Below are 21,550 nucleotides of genomic sequence, written 5' to 3'. Positions count from 1 at the left end.
TTATATGCATCTATAGACTGTCCCTGACTGACACTGTCTATCTCTGTCACTTTGTCTTTTGGAAAGCACAGGGTGACAATTTCGGCTCAAAACGTAGTCTAAGACGTTCCCTGAGTCACAGGCAACAACTGTGCAAAATTTGGTGATTGTAAACAAGACAGTGCCAATTCCTTTTGCGGACATACATTTATGCATACACACATACACTCAGCTTTATATATTAGATATGCTGCAAAAGTCCCAAAAGATGCACAAATCTAGTATTCAGTGTATGGTAGTGCCATACACAAGCACAGTTGTGCATTAAGACAAGGGCTGAGACCTGCCATCCATCTGCTTCTTCTGTTCCCCGCAGCGGCCAGCGAGTTTGACAAAGGCTCATGGTGTTGAGTTACATATGGAGTACAAATCCTTCCAGAGCACCTCATACATTGTGGAAAGCGTAACAAGGATTCGCCATAGTATTCAGTATGTCTTCACTCTGAATATAGTATAATAAAATAATTGTATCTGCCATGAGGGGCTGGTCAGAGTGCTAATTAAAGGGGGGGGGCTGCACTCTTTCTCTTAGTGTTGGTACATCGGTGCTAAGTTGTATTCTTGCTAAAATAATAGCAGCATCTTTATTGATTATAAGAGAAGCAGGGCAGGCTGTCTTTGCCAAGGCTTGAAAACGGCTTCAGAGTTGAAAGGCCAAAATTTCTACATAATGTTATCACCACCATTTTTATTTAAAAAACTTTGGCCACAAGACTATGGTGGTTTGGGTTAAATGACCCGTACATATATAAGATATTAATTTTTTTATTTTTCAGCCTTTTAAACAGGATAATGTAAATACAATGAAACTTCCTATTTGGTATGTTTTCATGAATTTTATCTGACCAAAGTCCATATAGCGAGTGTCGGCTAAAAGTAGCAGACTTTCCACTTGTTGAACTATGGGGTCAAACTGTCAAACTATGGGAGTCAATTACCGGATGTGTTTAAATGGTCGCCTTCAATAGAATTGTTATGGCAACCTCAAAAGACTTCAACTTACTACAGATGTTGACAAGCATCAAAATGTCAAGATAGTTTGACCTTTGTTCCTCTCTTAGAATGTGTATGTGATGATCAGAAAAAACACTGTGGTTCACTTGAAATGAAGCATACCTAACAGGTAAGTAACTCTTGGCTCCTAAGAACAGTATAATTATATGATTGCTTCTGACACTACGTTAAGAACCCAGGTCTATACATCCAATAGACTTCCTTAGTATTAAATCTATTGTGTATACGGTAGTTTCTGGAACACAATCTATTGGTGTAATAGAATGAATATCCGTCCAATGTTTGTGTGCCATGTTTTGAGGCTCCATGTTTCAGAAATCAATTTTTAATATTGTGTCTGTTTATGTGATGCTTGAATCGTGCGACCTACGTATTTAAGTTAACACTTGCACTCCAGCAAATAGGTAACATAATGGCTGTGACTAGAAAGCCTTGCTTTAATTGCATATGTTTCTTGTGTCATGCTTGATGTGAAGGATGCCACATTGTGATGCCACACATGGCGTTTTTGGTCCGTTTTTAACCATGTGCTTTCAGTCCGTTTAAAATGCATGCAGTTTTACAACACATCCGTTTTCTCCAATTATCTGAGTAAATAAACAGGTTGTAAGCACCCAAACGCATGGTTAACAGTCCATCTGTGGCATCACCCTAAGTTTGTGGAGCCTAATCACACTGGTCTATTCACTGACACTTTGTTAAAGGTCATCCACCTCCAGAATGAAAGACTGGAGGCACATGAGTCTGAGGGGCTCCAGGATCCATAGGTTTTATTGGAGCCTGGATCCCCTCAGGCTCATTTGCATACAGTCTTTCAAACTGGTGGTAGATGCCCTTCAAATCTCCCCATATGCAAATATGATAAATGTCACTCAACATTATAAAATTATGGGGGCAATATAGATTATATTTGGTATAGAACAGTGTTGGCGTACCTATGCCACGGGTGCCAGGGGTGGGACTCAGAGCCCTTTCTGCGGGCACTCAGGCCATCGTCCAGGGGCAGTGTTCACCCAACACTGAATCTTCCTGCTGTCCCAGGCAACTTATGAGATGCTGCTCTCTTTATTGGCTGTTTGAAACTGTGGGGAAAGTAAGAAGGGTAAGAACTGCATTATCTTTGGAGGTCATCCTGCTGGACCACCATTCTTCCTCTACAGAAAGACCCTTGAGAGAACCAACAATAAGAGTCTGAATTTGCCCTCCTGTCATCTGTATTGGTGGCCTCAAGGGGGCAATATGTGGAAGAACAGGCAGCAATAAGTTACTGCATAAAATTCCATACTGGCACTTCACTGTAAATAAGTGGATTCTGGTTGTAGTTTGGGCGCTATGGGCCACATTGAGCCGAGCCTAATGATCCAGCCCAGTAAGAAGAGCCAGTGTGGCGGGGAGAATTGTGAAGGGAGCACTGGCCGGTAGTGGAGTGGGCCATGTGGGGTGTTCCTTCGCCCCTTCAGAAGTGCCCCAACAGGATTTATGGGTATGCCAGAGTCTCTCAGAGTGGGGGCACCTCATGTGCCCTTTCCTGTATATTGTAATTTATTTTGGAGGGATCACTATATCATATTCATTATAAGGGCACCATCTATATACCATAGTTTATTCACAGGGGAATGTATACATTATAATGAAGCAGAGGGTAACTGTATGTAATGAGTGGGTTGAGTAGTTATTACCTTTGGGGTCTGGCTATGTGGATGAGGGGAGGGCAGGGGGAGGGGCTGAGTGATTGTTGTGATGGGAGGACCCGGTGGGCGGTGACTACTTCTCGCTATGCAATGCTGCCCTGTGCCCAGGTGCTGCTGTCACGGCTCTAGCTTGTGATACACCCGGAGCCTCCTCATGTCTGCCCTTGCCAGAGCTCCAGCTGCACGCTCCGTCTTCTCGCCGCTGGGTGACAGGAGGGATTCCCCCAGCAATGCGGCTGTGCCAGGGGTGCCCCCCGGAGTAAGACGAAGGGTCAGAGCCCACAGACCCCCGCCAGATGTCCGCTACATCTTCCAGCCTCAGAAGCCCTGGTCCGGCCACAAGTTTCAGGCCGAGGCCGCTCTGACCGCCTGGTGCGACTTGTGCTGCGGCTTCATCTTCTCGGGGGCCCGGCGCTGTGCAGGTAGGTGGCTCCGGGGCTTATCCTGTACATAGTGACGTCCAGGCAGATAATCCTCTTAGTCCTGTGCCATCCTCCAGGGGAGAGAGTGCCCAGTGCTGCAGGAGGGTGCTACCTATGTCCCTCACCTCTTACACGGATCACATCCCTGAAATGCTGCTGGTGGAGGCTATGGCTGACTTACAACCTTCTACAGGTTTGTATAGCTGATCAGTTTGCCTTAACTTACTATGCACTTTTGTGGGTACCTATTCCAAAATCCCAGAACCCCACAGCAAGCAATGCCTTTTACCCCCCCCCCCCCATGGCAGGGCACAATATCTCTGCCCATAGCTGTAGCTTTATACTCTCCATAAGTATTTTGTGGTTTTATACAAGGACATTTACTGTTTGCAAGTATTTCCGTGATATGCGGTGCTGAGTTTTTCATCAGATGCTTTTACCTCCTGGTGTTTCGGGTTGGGGTATTGCCTTAGAGCTGGGGTAATGAGATTCTGTATGTCAGGGGTGTATGTGTATGTTGTGTGTAAGGGAGTGTCACATTACCATAAACTTCAAGCAGCAGTTTTATTATTTTGTGGCCTGGCAATGACATCTGAAAACCTAGAAAACAATACAAGATGTTGTCATTTTTCTGAAAGTATTGACTACCTGGCTTTCCTGAAAGATCCTGTCAATGAAATATCTTAAGCACAAATTGTATGATTTGTGCAGGACCAGTGGCGTACCAAGCCTCTATTGGGCCCTGGTGCAAACTTTGGATCGGGGCCCCTAAATACCTAATCTCCAACTGCCACCGCTGTCCTGCACATTACACATGAGAATACACATACATGCTACACAGAATTATACTCAGAGAATCGATTATAGAATAAATCATATAAAAACAGCACTCAGTAGAAAGCAATTGGCAATCCACATCTATTTTTTATTGTTTTGGTCTATGCTAGACTTCCTTCAGAGACAGGATTGCTGGTGGATAGAGATGGAGAAAAGGACGTCAGCGCAATTGGGCTTCCGATGCGGTCAAGACGCTTATCTAGCTCAATTGCGCTAACTTTCTTTTCTCCATCTCTATCCACCAGCAATCCTGTCTCTGAAGGAAGTCTAGCATAGACCAAAACAATAAAAAATAGATGTGGATTGCCAATTGCTTTCTACTGAGTGCTGTTTTTATATGATTTATTCCATAATCGATTCTCCTCACCTCTGATGGGCCCAGGTCCTGCGGCGACCGCTATCGTTATGCCCCTGTGAGGATCCATCACCAGGGCAAACTGGACCACGGATAGTAATGAATATACTTGGTGGCCGCTGATATACAATACGACTATGAGAAGGCAACTATAAATACATTTTTTAGGGTAGTAGATGTAGTAGCCTTCTATATATCAGGGGATGTACAACACCCAGCACTCCCACCACTCATCCTCGATCCAGACCTAACAATCCAGGACTAACAGAAAACTGGAAGCATAACTTTGTTCTGTGTAGTGGCTGAGCAGGTTACTACAGCTCATCTCCTTCTCATTGTCAAGAAATGTGATCTTATATTGATGACTCTTTCATCATTTAATTTAAGCTTTACTGCATGTTATTGCTAGCATTCATATGTAACCCTTTAGATTGCAGCCATACGTTTATATAGATTCTGGCTGCTCTCTTTTTTCTTGTGGAATAATGTTTTATATTTGTGCAGTGATGGCGAACCTATGGCACGGGTGCCAGAGGTGGCACTCAGAGCCCTCTATATGGGCACTCTTGCCATCACCCCAGGGCAGAGTTCACCAGACAGGACTCAAGGCCTCTTACAGTCCCAGGCAGCCCAGGACCCTAGAAGGAAGCTACAATGATAATCCAAACTTCTTCTCCTTCTTTCTACTGTATAAGTGTCCTCAGGGATTAAGTGCCCTACACAATTTAATCCTGTGAAAGAACAGGGTGTAATAAATTACTGCTTAAATTGTCGCATTGGCACTTTGCGAAAAATATGTGTTTTTTTGGTTGTAGTTTGGGCACTCGGTGTCTAAAAGGTTTGCCATCACTGTATTTGTGTATATGAAACAGAAAGGGGGGGTCCATCTTCTCTGGCTCTTTCTAACCCCCAGAGCCCGTCTACCCTACCTGCTTCCTCCTGCATGTCAGCACTATCTGCCGAAATATCATGGGCCCCGTGACTATCTCAGTGCTTACTCATTGGGAGTGGGGAGTGCGGAAGGAGCAGGCAGGCTGGGTAAGAAGTGCCTCAGTTGGGGTCCCAAAGCACTTTTGCATTATTGACATGAATATAAAACATTACTTTATAAGGGATAAACCAACATCTACATAAAGATATGGCTGCAGTCTCAAGGGTTACATCTACATGCTGGCAGTAAACCTTAATAAAGGTTAAATTAAATGATAGATTTCCTTAACCCCTTTGTAACCGATGGTCATTGGATCCTGAATGCGCAGCATGCTCAGTGTGTTATGTAACACAGTGTAATAACACAGTGATAAGAGCATCGCTTGCTCAAGCCAACCTGTTAGAAAGTAAAAAATAAAAGTTAAAAACACTTAATAAAGTTTTTCTAATAAAAATAATTAATTAAATAAAGTAAAAGTCCCCTAAACACAAACATTCCCTATACAAGTCTAATACATTTAAAAAAACACAAAATCACAAAAAAACCCACATATTTGGTATAGCTGTAACAATCTGTACAATAACTCAGAAACATTATTGGACCCGCTCGGTGAATACTGTAAAAACAAAACCGAAAAACTCGCCAAAAATTTTAATTTTTCATAAAATCCCTTCACAAAAATGTTCCAAAAAGTGATCAAAAAAAGTTATGTGCGCCAAAATGGTACCACTGAAAAGGACAACTCAGCACGTAAAAAAATAATCCCTAAACCAGCTCTGTCAACCAAAAAATATTACCGTATTTTTCGGACTACAAGTCCTTTGATTTTCTCAGAAATCAAAGGTGTGCCTTAGAGTCCAGTGCGCCTTATATATGAACCATACTTACAGACAACAGCTGCCTTGAACTGTGCACAGGTCTGCCACCTGCTGGTCATTCATCCTTATAATCAGGTGCGCCTTATACTGTAAAGTTATATCTCTGAAAAGATGGTGATACTAAAACAACTGAGATAAAATTATAAAAACTATATAAATGAGGCATCACCGTAATCGTAGTGATCTTTAGAATAAAGATAATATAATATTTTTAGTGTACAGCCCCCAAAAAATACAAAAAGAAATGAAACCAAAATTGCCGAATTTCTTTTCCTCTATACATTCAAGAGTTACTAAAATCTGATCAATAAGCTAATGACCCACTAAAATGAAATATTTGTAAAGTGTAAATGTCATGTCGCAAAAAATAAGCCCTTATATGTCCAAATTACCATAAAAATAAAGATTGTATAGCCAATAAAAAGTGACAATGCATAATCTGCTCTGAATGGCGCAGCTCCCCCTGCATGCCCTGTCATGTGCCCATACAGCAGGTTACCACCACATATGGGGTATTGTTATACTTGGAGAGATCGGGGATCAAACTTTGTGGAGCGTTTTTGTATTTTATCCACTGAGAATTTGTAAGTTTTATGAAAAACACATTAATTTAGCCAAAAAAAATTGAATTTCCAAATTGCATCCAATTTTGTTTTAACCCCTGTAAAACAATTTAGGGTTAACAGACTTCATAAAAGTTGTTTTACGTACGTTAAGGGGTGTAGTTTGTATAATGGGGTAATGAGGCTTAGAAAATGGCTGTTTTCTGTTCTTTCTCCCTTTGGGTGGTGGGACACGTTTGCGTTTTGAACCCGTTTTTAGTCCGTTTTTTTTTTTTTTTATTTATAGTTTTATTTTATTTTCATATAAATGAACAGACGAACAAACAATTGACTGGCATTAGTCCGTTTTTAAGCAGTCCGTTTTTTGACCGTTTTTGTCCGTTTTCCAATGAACTTATTTAAGATAATTGGAAAAAAACGGTCAAAAACTGATGCGTTTTCAAAAAACTTGTGCTTTTTCAAAATTGCAATGTGTTTTTTAATGGACTGCTTAAAAACAAACTAAAAAAGGGGTTCAAAACGGGTTCGATGGTTACCTGATGGTTACCGTTTCCCTTCTCCAGCTGGCCATGTGCAACACCCAGGATCCGGTTTGGGCAAACACATGGCCGCGTGAATGAGGCCTTACTCTGTATAATAAATTACCGTACATGCTGTGTTTTTCATGAAAATGTAAAAATGTTTATAAAAGGAAGTTTAAAACCATGTCTACTTACCTACGTCCATAGGTGAATAAACACATGAATGATGCACCTGAATTCCTTAAAGAGAACATGTCACCTGTAAAATCGGCACTAGGAGCTGCTTACTTTAATGCTACAACAGATGTAGCAGTGTTACCCTGCTAGCGTTATCAGAAACCTCCGATAACGCTAGCAGACACTGCCGCGCTGTACAATAGAAACGATTAGGGTCGGTGACTGCCGCATGAAGCTCAACAGTCACCTCCAGCCTATGGAGAGCGTGGGGCGGTCCAGCAAAGAGGCAGCGCCGCGGACTGGCTTCTAGCACGCTCCAGCATTTCTAGTGTACATCGCAATAGTGTCTGCTAGCGTTATCGGAGGTTGCTTACCTTACAGGTGACAGGCCCTCTTTAAGCCTAATTTATAACCGGTAACCAGTCATGATGTTTTGTTATAGAAGAGAATTACTTCCACCCATGAAAGTGTTGCTAGCGTACATACTTCTACTATTTATAGCTGCTGCGCTATTTTTCTGCTATAAATAACGGAATCAGCTGGACACATGTATGAATGTAAATTTATTACCCCTTTCTACATGGTGGCTGGAATATCCTATGTGACTGTCTCAGTGGTAAAGACAAAAATTGCATGATCTTGGGTTTCTAATAGATTGCTAAAAAATGACTATTATTTGTTAAAGGCTTGCTGACAAATCCTTGCAGCTACTAACAACGAACAATCAATCGACAATCCAATCTTTAGCAATCTATTAGAAGACCATGGCAGCTGACTTGGCATTCTGCATTATGGGCTCATATGTTAAATCTGGCTTCATCCAGTTCACTTTCCGTGACTGTTCTGCATCCATTGCATGTTGTCTCTGTTTTGCTTCCGCTTTTTGTTCGCGTTGCGTCCCTGATGCTTTTGTTGTCCTTAAAAAACCCCCTGAAAGCTTTAACGTTGGTTAGAATACATAGCACCTGGCTTCCCAGCATCATCAGTGAGAAAAAAAAAACTTTGCAGAGCCATAGACTTTTATTGCTTTACATAATCTGCAGCCATGAAAAAAATAGAATAGGTTTAAAAACATTCATGGATTTCATTTCCATTGGTTCAATGGAAAACAACTAAAATGCGAAAACACTCATTGAAGACAATAGCTTGGTAAGGCATCCATGCAAATCACTGAACCACGGACGTGAAAGACAATAGTATTTTCACGGCGCAGTCATTGTCTGCATGATTATTCACTCGATTCGGACAGATCACATATTTATAGCTGCCCTAAAAATCGTTCTTGGACATCAATACATCCACACATGCACCAGGCATTTGCCCTTCATTTGTATTGTAAACTGTATGAGAGAGGAGAAATAAACCAACATAAGTCTAACAAAATGCAAGTAAATGTGTGATGATATATTTGTTACAGCCAATTCATCTGATGTGTTTGGTTTTTTTAATCTGATGTGTTTGGTTTTTTTCATCTGATGTGTTTGGTTTTTTTTCGCAAATGAAAGTGCGTGGTACACACATCTGTATAGGCCTACAGGTGCAGAACATTTCAAGTGATCCAGTAGACATATATTGTTGGGTATGGATGTAGGATGTAGTTCAGGTGAATACACATCAGTAAACAATCCCTTTTATACCTAAGATCACAGGTTGTAAACTACAACGTAGAGTTTCCATTGTTCTCCATTGTAGAAGTAGACCTGCTGTGATGTACACAAACATATTGTATATAAGATTAGGTGACCCATTGTGGCTTAGACAAACTTTCCTGCTCTGAATAAACAGCACCTTTTACCTTGACTGAATAGCTACAGCTTTTCAGCTTTTGTGATGATCCTTCAATAAAGACGTAGGTCATTATTCCTTCCTAGGCAGAATTATCGGGTGAGGATGAGTTATAGCAGGTCGCTCCATCCATTGCTATGCAGATACAGTAGTCCGTGTTCTTCTGCTGATTAATGGGAAACCTTGGTGATCTTGACCACAATGAGCAAAGTGACTGCGGCAGGAAGATAAGTAGATCAGTGAGATGCAGCATCAGCTCTAGCGGGTTATCCTGAAGGTCCTTTTACCGTGTAGCACAATGGTAGTGCAGATTAGACAATGTTTTTTGTATTAGGCAGACTTATAGCTGTGCTCACAGAGTTACAAAAAAAACGTTATATATGGCTTCTTCTTTGCAAATGGAATTTTTAGTTTTATATACGCTGAGGACTGGAAATCATATAAATAATATACGTGAATCTGGCTGAACTACTATTGTTGAGCTGGTATTGTCTCTGGCATGTAAAGTATGTAAGTGCATGTTTGCTTAAAACCGGTCTAGTTACTTGGGAAGATGTGCTACTGCTACCAGAAATAATAAATGGCATGCATTTGTATAGAGATCACTATAGTTGTCCGAGTGCATGGCATTTATACTTGCGTAAGCTAAAAATGGCGTGCATTTTATGGACCCAAAATGTTTTGATTTGTAGTCATTACATAGACAGATACTGTAGGAAGAGACTGTTTACATGAATTTTGTATATAGATGATTGCCGTAACAGTAGTGAATTCCACCAATAATTGTAAATAATCTTATTATTTTATGTATGATTGGGCAACGCAGACACACAGAGAATACCGTAGATAGTATTGGTTATGGATAGATCATTTATAGTTTATGATTAAAAAAAAACCCTCTTTTACATGTTGTTTGGTTGGAAGTAACCACTGTTTATGTTTATAGATTCTCCCATTGTCACCTAACAGCAGTTTTTGAAGCTAATGTTTCCACTCCCCAGCAATTTCATACAAAAACATTCTCAAAAGAGTGACACACCTTTGTTATGCTGGGAAAAGTCTTCCTTTCTCCTTCACTTAGGTTTTGTAAAAAACATGTCATACTTTGTCAGTACTTTACTAAGTTCACATCTGATAAGAGAGAGTGTGAAAAACTGGAAATGTTTCTGCATCTCTTTATTGTAAAATAAGAAACATAACAACACAGGACATTATAATGATATAACAATAAAAATTACATAAGCATAACCGAAAAATAATAATAAAACTAATGTGAAATATCAAACAGAAAATTAAAAGCAAAATGAACAATCAATGTAGCGTATGACTGTTTGTACTCTGTAATGTAATATTATATTTGTATATGTCCCCTATGATTTATAAAGTGCTGCAGAATTTAATGGTGCTATATAAATAAAGATTATTTTTTATTATTATTGTTAAGATAAAAATTTCAACTGGGTAAGCCATATATATGCATACATATTGCGGGCGATATATAATATGCTCTGGCGCATCGTGCCCCCTGATGTATCCTCCCTGCCGTAGGCTTGAATGGTGCGGCTGTAGCTAGCAGAACACTTTTCCTGTATTGCCTATCAGTCCCAAGTAACGTTCTAAAACTGATAAGCCTGCATTGGAACATCTTCTATTTATTCTGAAAAACACTTACCGTATGTCAGCTGGGCAGTTTCCTTCTATGTCTTATGTTGATGATAAACCTATTGTAAAACCTGTTCTTGACATCAGGAAATGCCACATTTTTATGTCATGTTGGAGCTTTATGTTTACTGCAACCAGTTCTGGAAATCTATGTTCAATAGGACATATTGGCTGTTAGACTTGCTTTACAGACTATCTATTAACAGCAGTAAGCTATACACATGTACGCTAGTATTTATATGTCGCTTTTTAGAAAGATTGATAAGCCATGGCGAACACCCCTAGTAGATGTTATCTCAGAGGTGAAGGAAATGGCTAATAGGGGATCATTGTGCAGTCTACAACTTTTTTCTGACAAATGCTGGAGTTCATAGAGGGGCCACCGAAATTAATAATACATGGACATCAGACTTGAATGTTTAATAGACGCTGTTTATTGGTGATGCTCAAGCTGTGGGGGATCTTGATGAGCTGACTTTCATTTAGCGCCTGTTTTTGTTGCTGGGAATGCTAGGGTTTGGTTATGGAAAACTAACATGCCAGAATGAACACCACAAACCTTCCTCCAGTTGCTCTCACTTTACATCATCTACAATGAGGTCAAATTATGGTGGTTAATAGTTTTGGAGTTGTAAGCATTTCTTAAAATGCTCTTTCATTGCAAATAAACCATAAGATAAAAGTGACGTTATAATTGCAAATTATATAATTAGAATTTTAATATAATGTTGATATTCTTATGGAAAAAATATCCAAATGGAGATATCGTATATAATTGAGTATAAGCTGCCCGAAGCATAAGCCCAGTTACCTAATTTTAACACAAACAAATGGGAAAACCTATTGACTTGAGTATAAGCCTATGGTGGAAAATGCATTGGTCACAGCATCCAACCATTACATAGCTAGGCAGTCCCCTTCCCCCAGTATATAGCCAGCCAGTCCATACCCTCTAGTATATAGCCAGCAGCCCATGCCCCCAGTATATAGCCAGCCAACCCATACCCTCTATAATGTTGCCAGTCAACCCCCAGTATTTAGCCAGCCAGTCCATGCCCCCTAGTCTATAGCCAGCAGCCCATGCCCCCCAGTATATGCATTCAAAACTACGAACACTCATGTATCAAAATTCTCCTGACTTATAAAAACAGACCTTGTTCCCCGTGGCAGTCCAAGTTCATCCTTCAATCCTTGAGCTAGTCTGTAAAAATTGGCCAGTATTTACTTTCTATGGGTACCTAGCACTATTTTTCCTTTTAACCTAGTTTTGTAAATGAGCGTCTTGGTTTCTTTAAAGAGAACCCATTGAGCAAATTAACCCCCAAAAGTAAATATATTTTCATAAACTGGCACTAGAAAGCATTGCCCCTATCCCTTCATTATCCCTCTACATGACTGGAAGCTTAAGCAATTAGGTCCTAAAGCTGTATGCAAATGACTTGAGAGCGGTCCAATGAGTCATCATCATATTCAGCTGTCCGGCTTATTCATGAGTGGGAGGCACAGCCACACCCCCCAATTCTTGACTGACAGCCTGTATAATGATGCTGGTACTGGCTCCTCTCTATACTTTCTGGTGCTGGAGCCTGTGTGTGATATATAGCAGATGTGTATAGCAGAACATGTCAGGTACTTGTGTAGCTGATATCTGTGTCTCTCACATGTGTATAGCAGAACATGTCAGGTACTTGTGTAGCTGACATCTGTGTCTCTCACATGTGTATAGCAGAACATATCAGGTACTTGTGTAGCTGATATCTGTGTCTCACATGTGTATAGCAGAACATGTCAGGCACTTGTGTAGCTGATCTCTGTGTCTCACACATGTGTATAGCAGAACATGTCAGGTACATGTGTAGCTGATGTCTGTGTCTCACACATGTGTTTAGCAGAACATGTCAGGCACTTGTGTAGCTGATCTCTGTGTCTCACACATGTGTATAGCAGAACATGTCAGGTACTTGTGTAGCTGATGTCTGTGTCTCTTACATGTGTATAGCAGAACATGTCAGGTACTTGTGTAGCTGATATCTGTGTCTCTCACATGTGTATAGCAAAACATGTCAGGTACTTGTGTAGCTGATATCTGTGTCTCACACATGTGTTTAGCAGAACATTTCAGGCACTTGTGTATCTGATGTCCGTGTGCAGGGCCGATTCTAGCTTTTTTGCTGCCTGAGGCGAAAACTGAAATGCTGCCCCCCCCCCAAAAAAAAATAAAAATAAAATCCTAGCCCTGATCTCCTTCTATATTCAGACCACTGAATTTACATACGCAACTTAACACTAGCGTTATGTGTACATGGGCGGGCCTTGACCAGATCGTGTATACGTTCCTATGGAAACACATGTGATCGGTAACCAGAACCTGGTGTCTTGCATTACAACAATACAAAACACTGGGCTCTGATTGCTTACCGCTGCAAAAATTGTGATTATATTTCATATATGAAATACACCATTACTCCTATAATGATCATGACTTACATTCTTCTTCAGAGGATCTTGCTGGTACATCACCAGGTGGTAGATGGAGGGGGCAAAAGAGTAACTGAGGGGGTCAAATGCAGACTAAAATAAGAAAGCAGGAGGAGCATACACAGCATCACATACAGCAGGCAGCAGCATACACGCAGCATCACACACAGCAGGGAGCAGCATACACAGCATCATATAGAGCAGGCAGCAGCATATACAGCAGGGGTCAGGAACCTTTTTGGCTGAGAGAGCCATGAACGCCACATATTTTAAAATGTTATTCCATAAGAGCCGTAGCATATGTACATGCTCCCCAGTAGATAGGTAGTCCCAGTGTCATGTGTGCCCCTGCGATCTAGGTCTCGAATCGCAGGCACACCCGTGTCACTCTCTGTGGCGGTGCCCCTTTCCGAGCTCATTCAACCCACCACTCTCCGGCTCCCGTACCGGCTGGCCAGCACGCACGTGTGCGCCGTCATTTGTGGATTTATAGGGCCAGTGCACCGCTGCTCACTTTCCGGGTTCCTATAAAGACCTGCGGCTACCAGATAGGTAGTCATAGCACATGTCCCCCAGTATATAGGTAGCCACAGCACATGCCCCCAAGTAGATAGGTAGCCACAGCTGTCTAAGAGCCAGATGCAGCCAACAAAAGAGCCATATCTGGCTCCCGAGCCATAGGTTCCCTACCCCTGATATACAGCATCACATACAGCAGGCAGCAGCATACATAGCATCACACGCAGCATCACACGCAGCATCACACGCAGCATCACATACAACAGGCAGCAGCATACATATCATCATATAGATCAGCATATACAGCATCACACACACACAGCATCACACACACACAGCATATACATGCAACATACACACATCAGCATACACAGCATACAAACACAGTATACACACAAAACATCATACACAGCAGGCAGCAACATACACACAGCATATACATGCAGCATACCTGTAGCTTACACACAGCAGCAGCATGCACACACAGCAGCAGCATGCACACACAGCAGCAACATGCACACACAGCAGCAACATGCACACAGCAGCAACATGCACACAGCATACCTGTAGTTTACACACAGCAGGCAGCCAGCAGCATACACATAGCTGCTGATGAAGTTCAGGAGCTCCGAGCTGGTGGGCGGAGCTTGCTCATTGGAGCTTCTGCAGCAGGTGCAGAGCTGAGTTTACCCGAGGTTCCTTTGATGGCTGTCAGAGGCTGTGGTGGAGCAGCAGCAAAGTGATAACACTCCAGCTGACTGCTGCTCCACCAGGCAGTGAAGCCTCCGCACAGGCTTCCCGCTCACCCTTCTCCTTCATCAGCCCACCGGGAACCGGTATGCCCCTCCTCCTGCCGGCAGCGATGCTGTTAATGGACGCTGCTGCAGTGAGGAATCGTGGCAGCGGCAGGTCTGTACTGCTTGTGGGTGATTCGGGCAAGTGCCCAAATCACCTACATCTGTTTTGCCGGCCCTGTCCGTGTCTCTCACATGTGTATAGCAGAACATGTCAAGTACTTGTGTAGCTGATGTCTGTCACTCTCACATGTATAGGAAAACATGTCAGCAGATAAAGTACAGACACTAGCAATGCTTTACTATACATTACACACAGACATGAGCAGGGGGAGGAGAGAGTAGGAGTAACAGGGGTGACATCACTGCCTCTGACCATGTGACCAGCCTCATTTACATAATAAAGAAAAGATCATTTTATAATGATTAATGTATGAATGGACTACATAAAGGCTGGGATGGGATCCTTGTGAGCTGCTCTAACAGGTAGTGGTGGCAGGATTGTGACAGACCTGATGACAGGTTACAAGATTAAAGGGACTGGCTAGAAGTGAAATACAATCCCTCAATAGGGTAAGCATATTGTACTTACCCTGTTAAAAATTCTCTGCAGGGGCTGGCTGGCTATATACTGGGCGATATGGGTGGCAGGCTATATACTGGGGGCTTTGGGCTAGTAGGCTATATACTGGGGGGCAGGGGCTGGCAAGCTATATACTGGGTGAGCAGTGGCTGACAGGCTATATACTGGGGGGCAGTGGCTGGCAAACTATATACTGGGGAGCAGTGGCTGGCAGACTATTTACTGGGAGGAATGGGTTGGCAGGCTATATACTGGGTGGGGAACGGCTTGGCAGGCTATATACTGGGTGGGCAGGGGCTGGCAGGCTATATACTGGGGGAGCAGGGGCTGGTTAGCTATATACTGAGGGATATGGGCTGGCAGGCTACATACTGGGGTCTGCTGGCTATATACTTGGGGGAATGTGCTGGCTGGTTATATACTGGGTGTAGGCTGTGACCAATGCATTGCCCAACCTAGGCTTATACTCGAGTTGGTTTATACTGCAGCTTTTGCCCAGTTTACATTTAGTTTCTATGCTGATACAAACTGCATTGCTATATGTTCCAATTCAGCATGGAGGGAAATCAGTGCAATATAAAGTACCGTATATTCCGGCATATAAGACGACCTGGTGTATAAGATGACCCCCCTACTTTCCTGTTTAAAATATAGAGTTTAAGATATATTCGCCATATAAGACTACCCCTTTTCCAACGCATACAAAACACCGGTAAAAATTAAAAAAAAAACAGATTTGAATTTAACATGGTCCTTTTTTAATTTAAATTCTTATGACATGCAGGTATATAGCAGGAAAACTGTCACTCATAAACATAAGGCATACAACAACAACATTACCATCGTCCATTTTACTGTAAATGTTACCATACTGTACCTTAAATTTTTATTTTATTAAATATTCCATGCCTTGTACTCAGAAGCGGGAAAAAAATTCCAAATGCAATGAAAATGGTGAAAAAACGCATTTGCACCATTTTCTTGTGGGCTTGGATATTACGTCTTTCACTGAGCTCCCCAAATGACATTGGGTCGGTACGATTAAGGGGATACCAAATTTGTATAGGTTTTATAATGTTTTCATACATTTACAAAAATGAAAACCTGTACAAAAATTATTTTTTTGATTTTGCCAACTTCTGGCGCTAATAACTTTTTTATACTTTGGTGTACGGAGCTGTGGGTGCTGTCTTTTTTGCGAAATTTGATAATATTTTCAATTATATCATTTTTAGGACTGTACGACCTTTTGATCTTTTTTTATAGATTTTTTAAATATTTTTCAAAATGGCAAAAAAGTGCCATTTTCGACTTTGGGCGCTATTTTCCGTTACGGGGTTAAACGCATTAAAAAAACGTTATCATATTTTGATAGATAGCATTGATAGCATTTTTGGACGCATCGATACCTGATGTGTTTATGATTTTTACTGTTTATTTATATTTATAGTTCTAGGGAAAGGGGGGTGATTTGAAATTTTAGGTTTTTTTATTATAATTTTTTTTTTTACTTTTTTTTATTTTTACTATTTTTCAGACTCCCTAGGGTACCCTAGGTTGTCTGATTGATCCTACCATATACTGCCATACTACAGTATGGCAGTATATGGGGATTTTCCTCCTCATTCATTACAATGTGCTATCAGCACATTGTAATGAAGGGGTTAAAACGAAATAGCCTCGGGTCTTCAGAAGACCCGAGGCTACCATGGAGATGGATCGCCGCCCCCGATGACGTCACGGGGAGCGGCGATCCCAGGTAAGATGGCGGCGCCCATGCCATAAAAACACCCGCGATCGGTGCTGCAATATGCAGCAAAGACTTACCGGCTATGGAGAGGGCTCAGCCCGTGAGCCCTCTCCATGCAGCGCGACCCGACCGCCCCCGTGAATACACGGCGGGCGGCCGGGATTACCGGTGTATAAGACGACCCCAGAGAAGACAGAAGATTTTTCTGTCTTCAAAAGTCGTCTTATACGCCGGAATATACAGTATTTTTGCAAAGCAATTTTCTCTCTCTAAGTTCTGCTCTTATTTTTGGAATACTGAAAGTGATGCAAAATACTGAGCAGAATATTTTGGTATTAGCAGGCCACAGAGCAGTGTCCCATATAAAGGCATATGAATTCCATCATTTCATATATGACCTAATGAATTTTCTTCTGTTGTGACTTGATCATGACTTTTTAGATCTGACACTGGACAAAATACAGTACCATACTCTTTTATGTTTAATTTTAAGTTTATCTTTCAATAAGACTTCTATAGAACCAGCCAAGTGCTTGGTCATTTTTGCTTACAAGAAATCTGTATTCTCAGTATTTGCTCTTATTTTTGTCTTGTGTTTTATAAGAAATATTTATAGTCTAAACATCCGTTGTCCTTGTTGTAGGTTACTATGGGAACCATATCTATGCTAAATAGTGCCTAGAAGTGCCTAACAGCAAAGATTCCACCCTATGCCACATACTAATTTACAAAGATAAAAATAAAAAACTATTTCATTAAATTTGGCAGTGATCAAAAATTCAGCAAATGGTTTGCTTGGATTTCAGGCTTCTTAGAAATTATATTATCACTCAACAGTAAGACCAAAGCTTTTTTATATCTGTAATTACTATTCTGAATTAGAAATAGAGATAACATACAAAACAATTCTTAATTGCACTGGATCCTAGGGCTAAAAGGAAATCCAACATCAAAATCAAGCCTAATATACATGGGGCACTTAACGTATATAGTCGAGTATAAGCCGACCCGAGTATAAGCCGAGACCCCTAATTTTACCACAGAAAACTGGGAAAACATATTGACTCGAGTATAAGCCGAGGAAGTAGTATACAGCCAGCCAGCCCCCATGTAGTATACAGCCAGCCCCACGTAGCATACAGCCAGCCCCCATGTAGTATACAGCCAACCAGCCCATGTAGTATACAGCCAGCCCCATGTAGCATACAGCAGCCCCATGTAGTATACAGTCTGCCCCCATGTAGCATACAGCCTGCCCCCATGTAGCATACAGCATGCCCCCATGTAGTATACAGAGTGCCCCCATGTAGCATACAGCCTGCCCCCATGTAGTATACAGCCAGCCCCCTTGCAGTATACAGCCTGCCCCCATCAGTATACAGCCTGTCCCCATCAGCCTGTGTAGCATACAGATAAAAAAAATAAGCTTAATACTCACCCTCCGTTGTCCCCGATGTTCGTCGCGGCTTCCGATCCCGAATCGCGGCTCCCGCCGGCTTCTTCACTCTTCTATCTTCTCTGGCCAGGAGATCGCGCTGGCCGTCGTACATTGTGATGCGACGCTGTCGCCGCGGATGACATCATCAGCGGTGACAGTGCTGCATCACAGTGTGCGACGGCCGGCAGATCGCATGGACGCGACTCTGCCGGCTAGAGAAGATAGAAGACAGAAGAGGAGACACAGGGAGCCGCGACGAACATTGGGGACACCGGAGGGTGAGTATTAATTTTTTTTTTTATATATAATTGACTCGTGTATAAGCCGAGGCGAGGTTTTTCAGCACATTTTTTATTAATCCATTAAAAAGTTTTGCATATAAGCAAGAACAGTTTTGGATTTCTGCTGTTGACCATGGCAAAAATATACATGTGTTATGGAAACATTTTCCAACAAACTGCTAAAATAAAGTGCCTGTATGAGTTTATTGAAATTTTGTGAATATGCTTATACTAAGAAAAATGCACCAGAATTCTGGCTTATTTGGCTTGCTGGTAAAATTGTGTGGCTTTGGATAAAGTGGGGGTGGCAATACTATGCACCAAATTAATTAAAACAAGGTTTAGGAGTAAACTAGGCATAGAAAATATATAGTTAGACTAGAAAGTTTAATAGTGCACCAGATAAGTTTATAAGCATCAGACGCTATGAAATTACAGGTACACTATAAAACTATGTAGCCTTAATCTACATGTCTAGCATTTAGGCAGTTTGGGGGCGACTTATCAGTGCTGCTGTGCTGGCGTATGATAGCGCCCATGCCCTTGTATCCTGCCGGATACATGAAGAGGCTTAGACATGGCATAGCTTTGCGTAAAAAAAACAAAATACAGGTTTTGAAAAGTAATCAGGAACGGGGCGGGAAAGCCTACTCTGCCATTCTGCGGCGCCTCTATACGTCCCCTCCGTGCCAACATAACGTGGAGGTGGCACTGCCCCCCTCTACACCCCCTCCACGCTCATATGGCGTGGAGGCCCTGCACAGGAATTTGCTATTCGTTTACTGCTTCTACCTTAGAAGACTGGCGTAGAGGCAGTGATGAATCTGCCACTTTTTGTGTATCTGGCCTAACATCTATTAGTTCTTTTAATACAGAAATGATCACAACTGGGAGTGAAATGTCCTGGGGATACCAAGTAGCATCTGTAATTTACATAAGAAAAACAGTTTTTTGCTAAATCTTCTGTACAAATGTCCTCTAGTCGTGTAAGTTCGTCATGTTTGCAAGACTTTTCTACATAGTTTGACCTGTTTTTTTTTTTTTTTTTTACCTTGGCACTTAAGTGGCGATGTATAGTATCATTATCATGTACGTTTATTGCAGTCAAACCCCCTAACACCGTAGGGAACTTTGAAATTTTTAAAGGCAGCATAACACAAAAATAAAAAAATTAAGGTATCTCTGTGATCCTACTGAAAGGTATAAGGTATGTTTAGGGTTTTAACAGGCGTCCCGCTGGTGACAGGTTCCCTTTAACATACAATATGGCTGTGGCATTAAGAGGTTTACGTATAGATTCTGTAATCTGTTTGCAAAAAGTTTGACGTATGGCAACATGAGTATAGCTTGCAAGTATTTCCTCGTACATTATTGAAATGTAAAAAATGCTTATAACTATAGGGAAGACTTCCGCAAAGACTTCAAGTACATCAGCTTGAGAGCAATCATAACTTATAACAAGTTTGGCCTGTTCTACTGCATTTACTGTAAAATGTGGTTCAATACAGTGCAAGGTATGCATAGGCCACTGAAGGGTCACTAACATGACTGTGCACATGCCTGTTGTGTAGGGGCATACAAGAGCTTCAGGGACATATAGATTAAATGGAGCTTTTACAGTTGGGTCCATGAATATATATTTGATACAAATTCATTTTTTTTTTTACCTGTTTACTGAAACATATTCAAGTTATAGTTAAAGAATGGACATGGAAAGAATGAACATGAAAGTCCAGACTCTCAGCTTTCATTTGAAGGTGTCCACATTAAAATTGTATGACCCGTGCAGTACTGTTATGTCACAAGCGGAGCGGTACCAGAAGTAGCTGACACCCTACTGTAACATCTGCAATCAGAAAACTTGCGGGTGTTAACCCCTTGCTTGACTGTGGCACTTCCAGGGGGCTTCCAAACTGGATCGGAATTCCTATCGCCGATTAACGTGTGGAACCGATCTATTCTGTGGCAGCCCCGGGGACTGACAAGTGACCTGGGGCTCTCTGATGTCTCTACATGCAGGTAGGACACAGCTGTAACCTACTGAGCATGCAACATTACACGTCTATTTTGGCCCCAAGGACACAGCCCTATTTTTCCATTCTGCCCTTTGTCACTATAAATGGTTATAGCTTTGGAACACTTTAACATATCCAGGGGATTTGTGATTGTTTGTTTTCTTGTGACACATTGGGGGGGGGGGGGTATTAATTCTGTCCTCGACAGTCAGCATCTGAGATCAGACTACGGAAAGAATAGCCCGCTGTATTAAAGTAGCGCAAGGCTGTAAGTAATTAATGCGCCGACGGAACTAATCAGTTGGGCGCCATAAAAATACCGACACAAATGAGATGTGTGCCAAAATCTTATATGGACAGTGCCTTTTTTAAAAATTTCAGATCTGGTCTGTTTTGCGCCAAAATTTGCAATTAAAAATGCAGACAAACTCCACATAAATTTGGCAGATGATGTGGAAAATATAGGCCACGTCTACTTGAGCCAAAAAAAGACGGATGAGTCGGGATAGTTGGAAGTAACTATTTTTTCTAGCACCAACTCATTATAAATGATCCGCAACAATTATGTGCCAAAAATGGCGCAGACGATAATACATCTGCCCCATTGTACTTCAAATTAGTTTAAAAATTTGGGTGATATGTTTTTGTATTGGCAAAACTTGGCAAAAATTTCTAAAAAAAATCTCTACTTTTGAAGCAGATAATCATAGCCCCAAATTGATTTATAATTTACATTCCCCAAATATCTGCTTTATGTTGGCATGGTTTTTTAAGATTTCACATATTTTACTAGAATGTTTGAGGCTAAGAATTTGGG

The 21,550-nt window shown here is 41.5% G+C and overlaps 1 protein-coding gene across 2 annotated transcripts in view; it reads left to right on the top strand.

The window, feature by feature from the left end:
- Positions 1 to 2,835: 2,835 nt before the first annotated feature.
- RASSF3 (Ras association domain family member 3) overlaps positions 2,836 to 21,550 on the top strand; it is a 114,786-nt gene continuing 96,071 nt past the window's right edge. The window contains exon 1 of one of the 2 annotated variants that reach the window (XM_072146638.1): positions 2,836 to 3,166. In XM_072146638.1, the coding sequence (XP_072002739.1) occupies positions 2,899 to 3,166 (268 nt within the window). In that variant the 5' untranslated portion in view covers positions 2,836 to 2,898. Of the gene's footprint in view, positions 3,167 to 3,224; positions 3,360 to 21,550 lie in introns of those variants that run through there. The other variant, XM_072146641.1, reaches the window with a different exon arrangement.

Source organism: Engystomops pustulosus, chromosome 4 (genome assembly GCF_040894005.1).
Source record: "Engystomops pustulosus chromosome 4, aEngPut4.maternal, whole genome shotgun sequence".
NCBI classification, from domain to species: domain Eukaryota; kingdom Metazoa; phylum Chordata; class Amphibia; order Anura; family Leptodactylidae; genus Engystomops; species Engystomops pustulosus.
The sequence above is the reverse complement of the archived record's forward strand: the minus strand, read 5'-3'. Positions and strand labels throughout refer to the sequence as shown.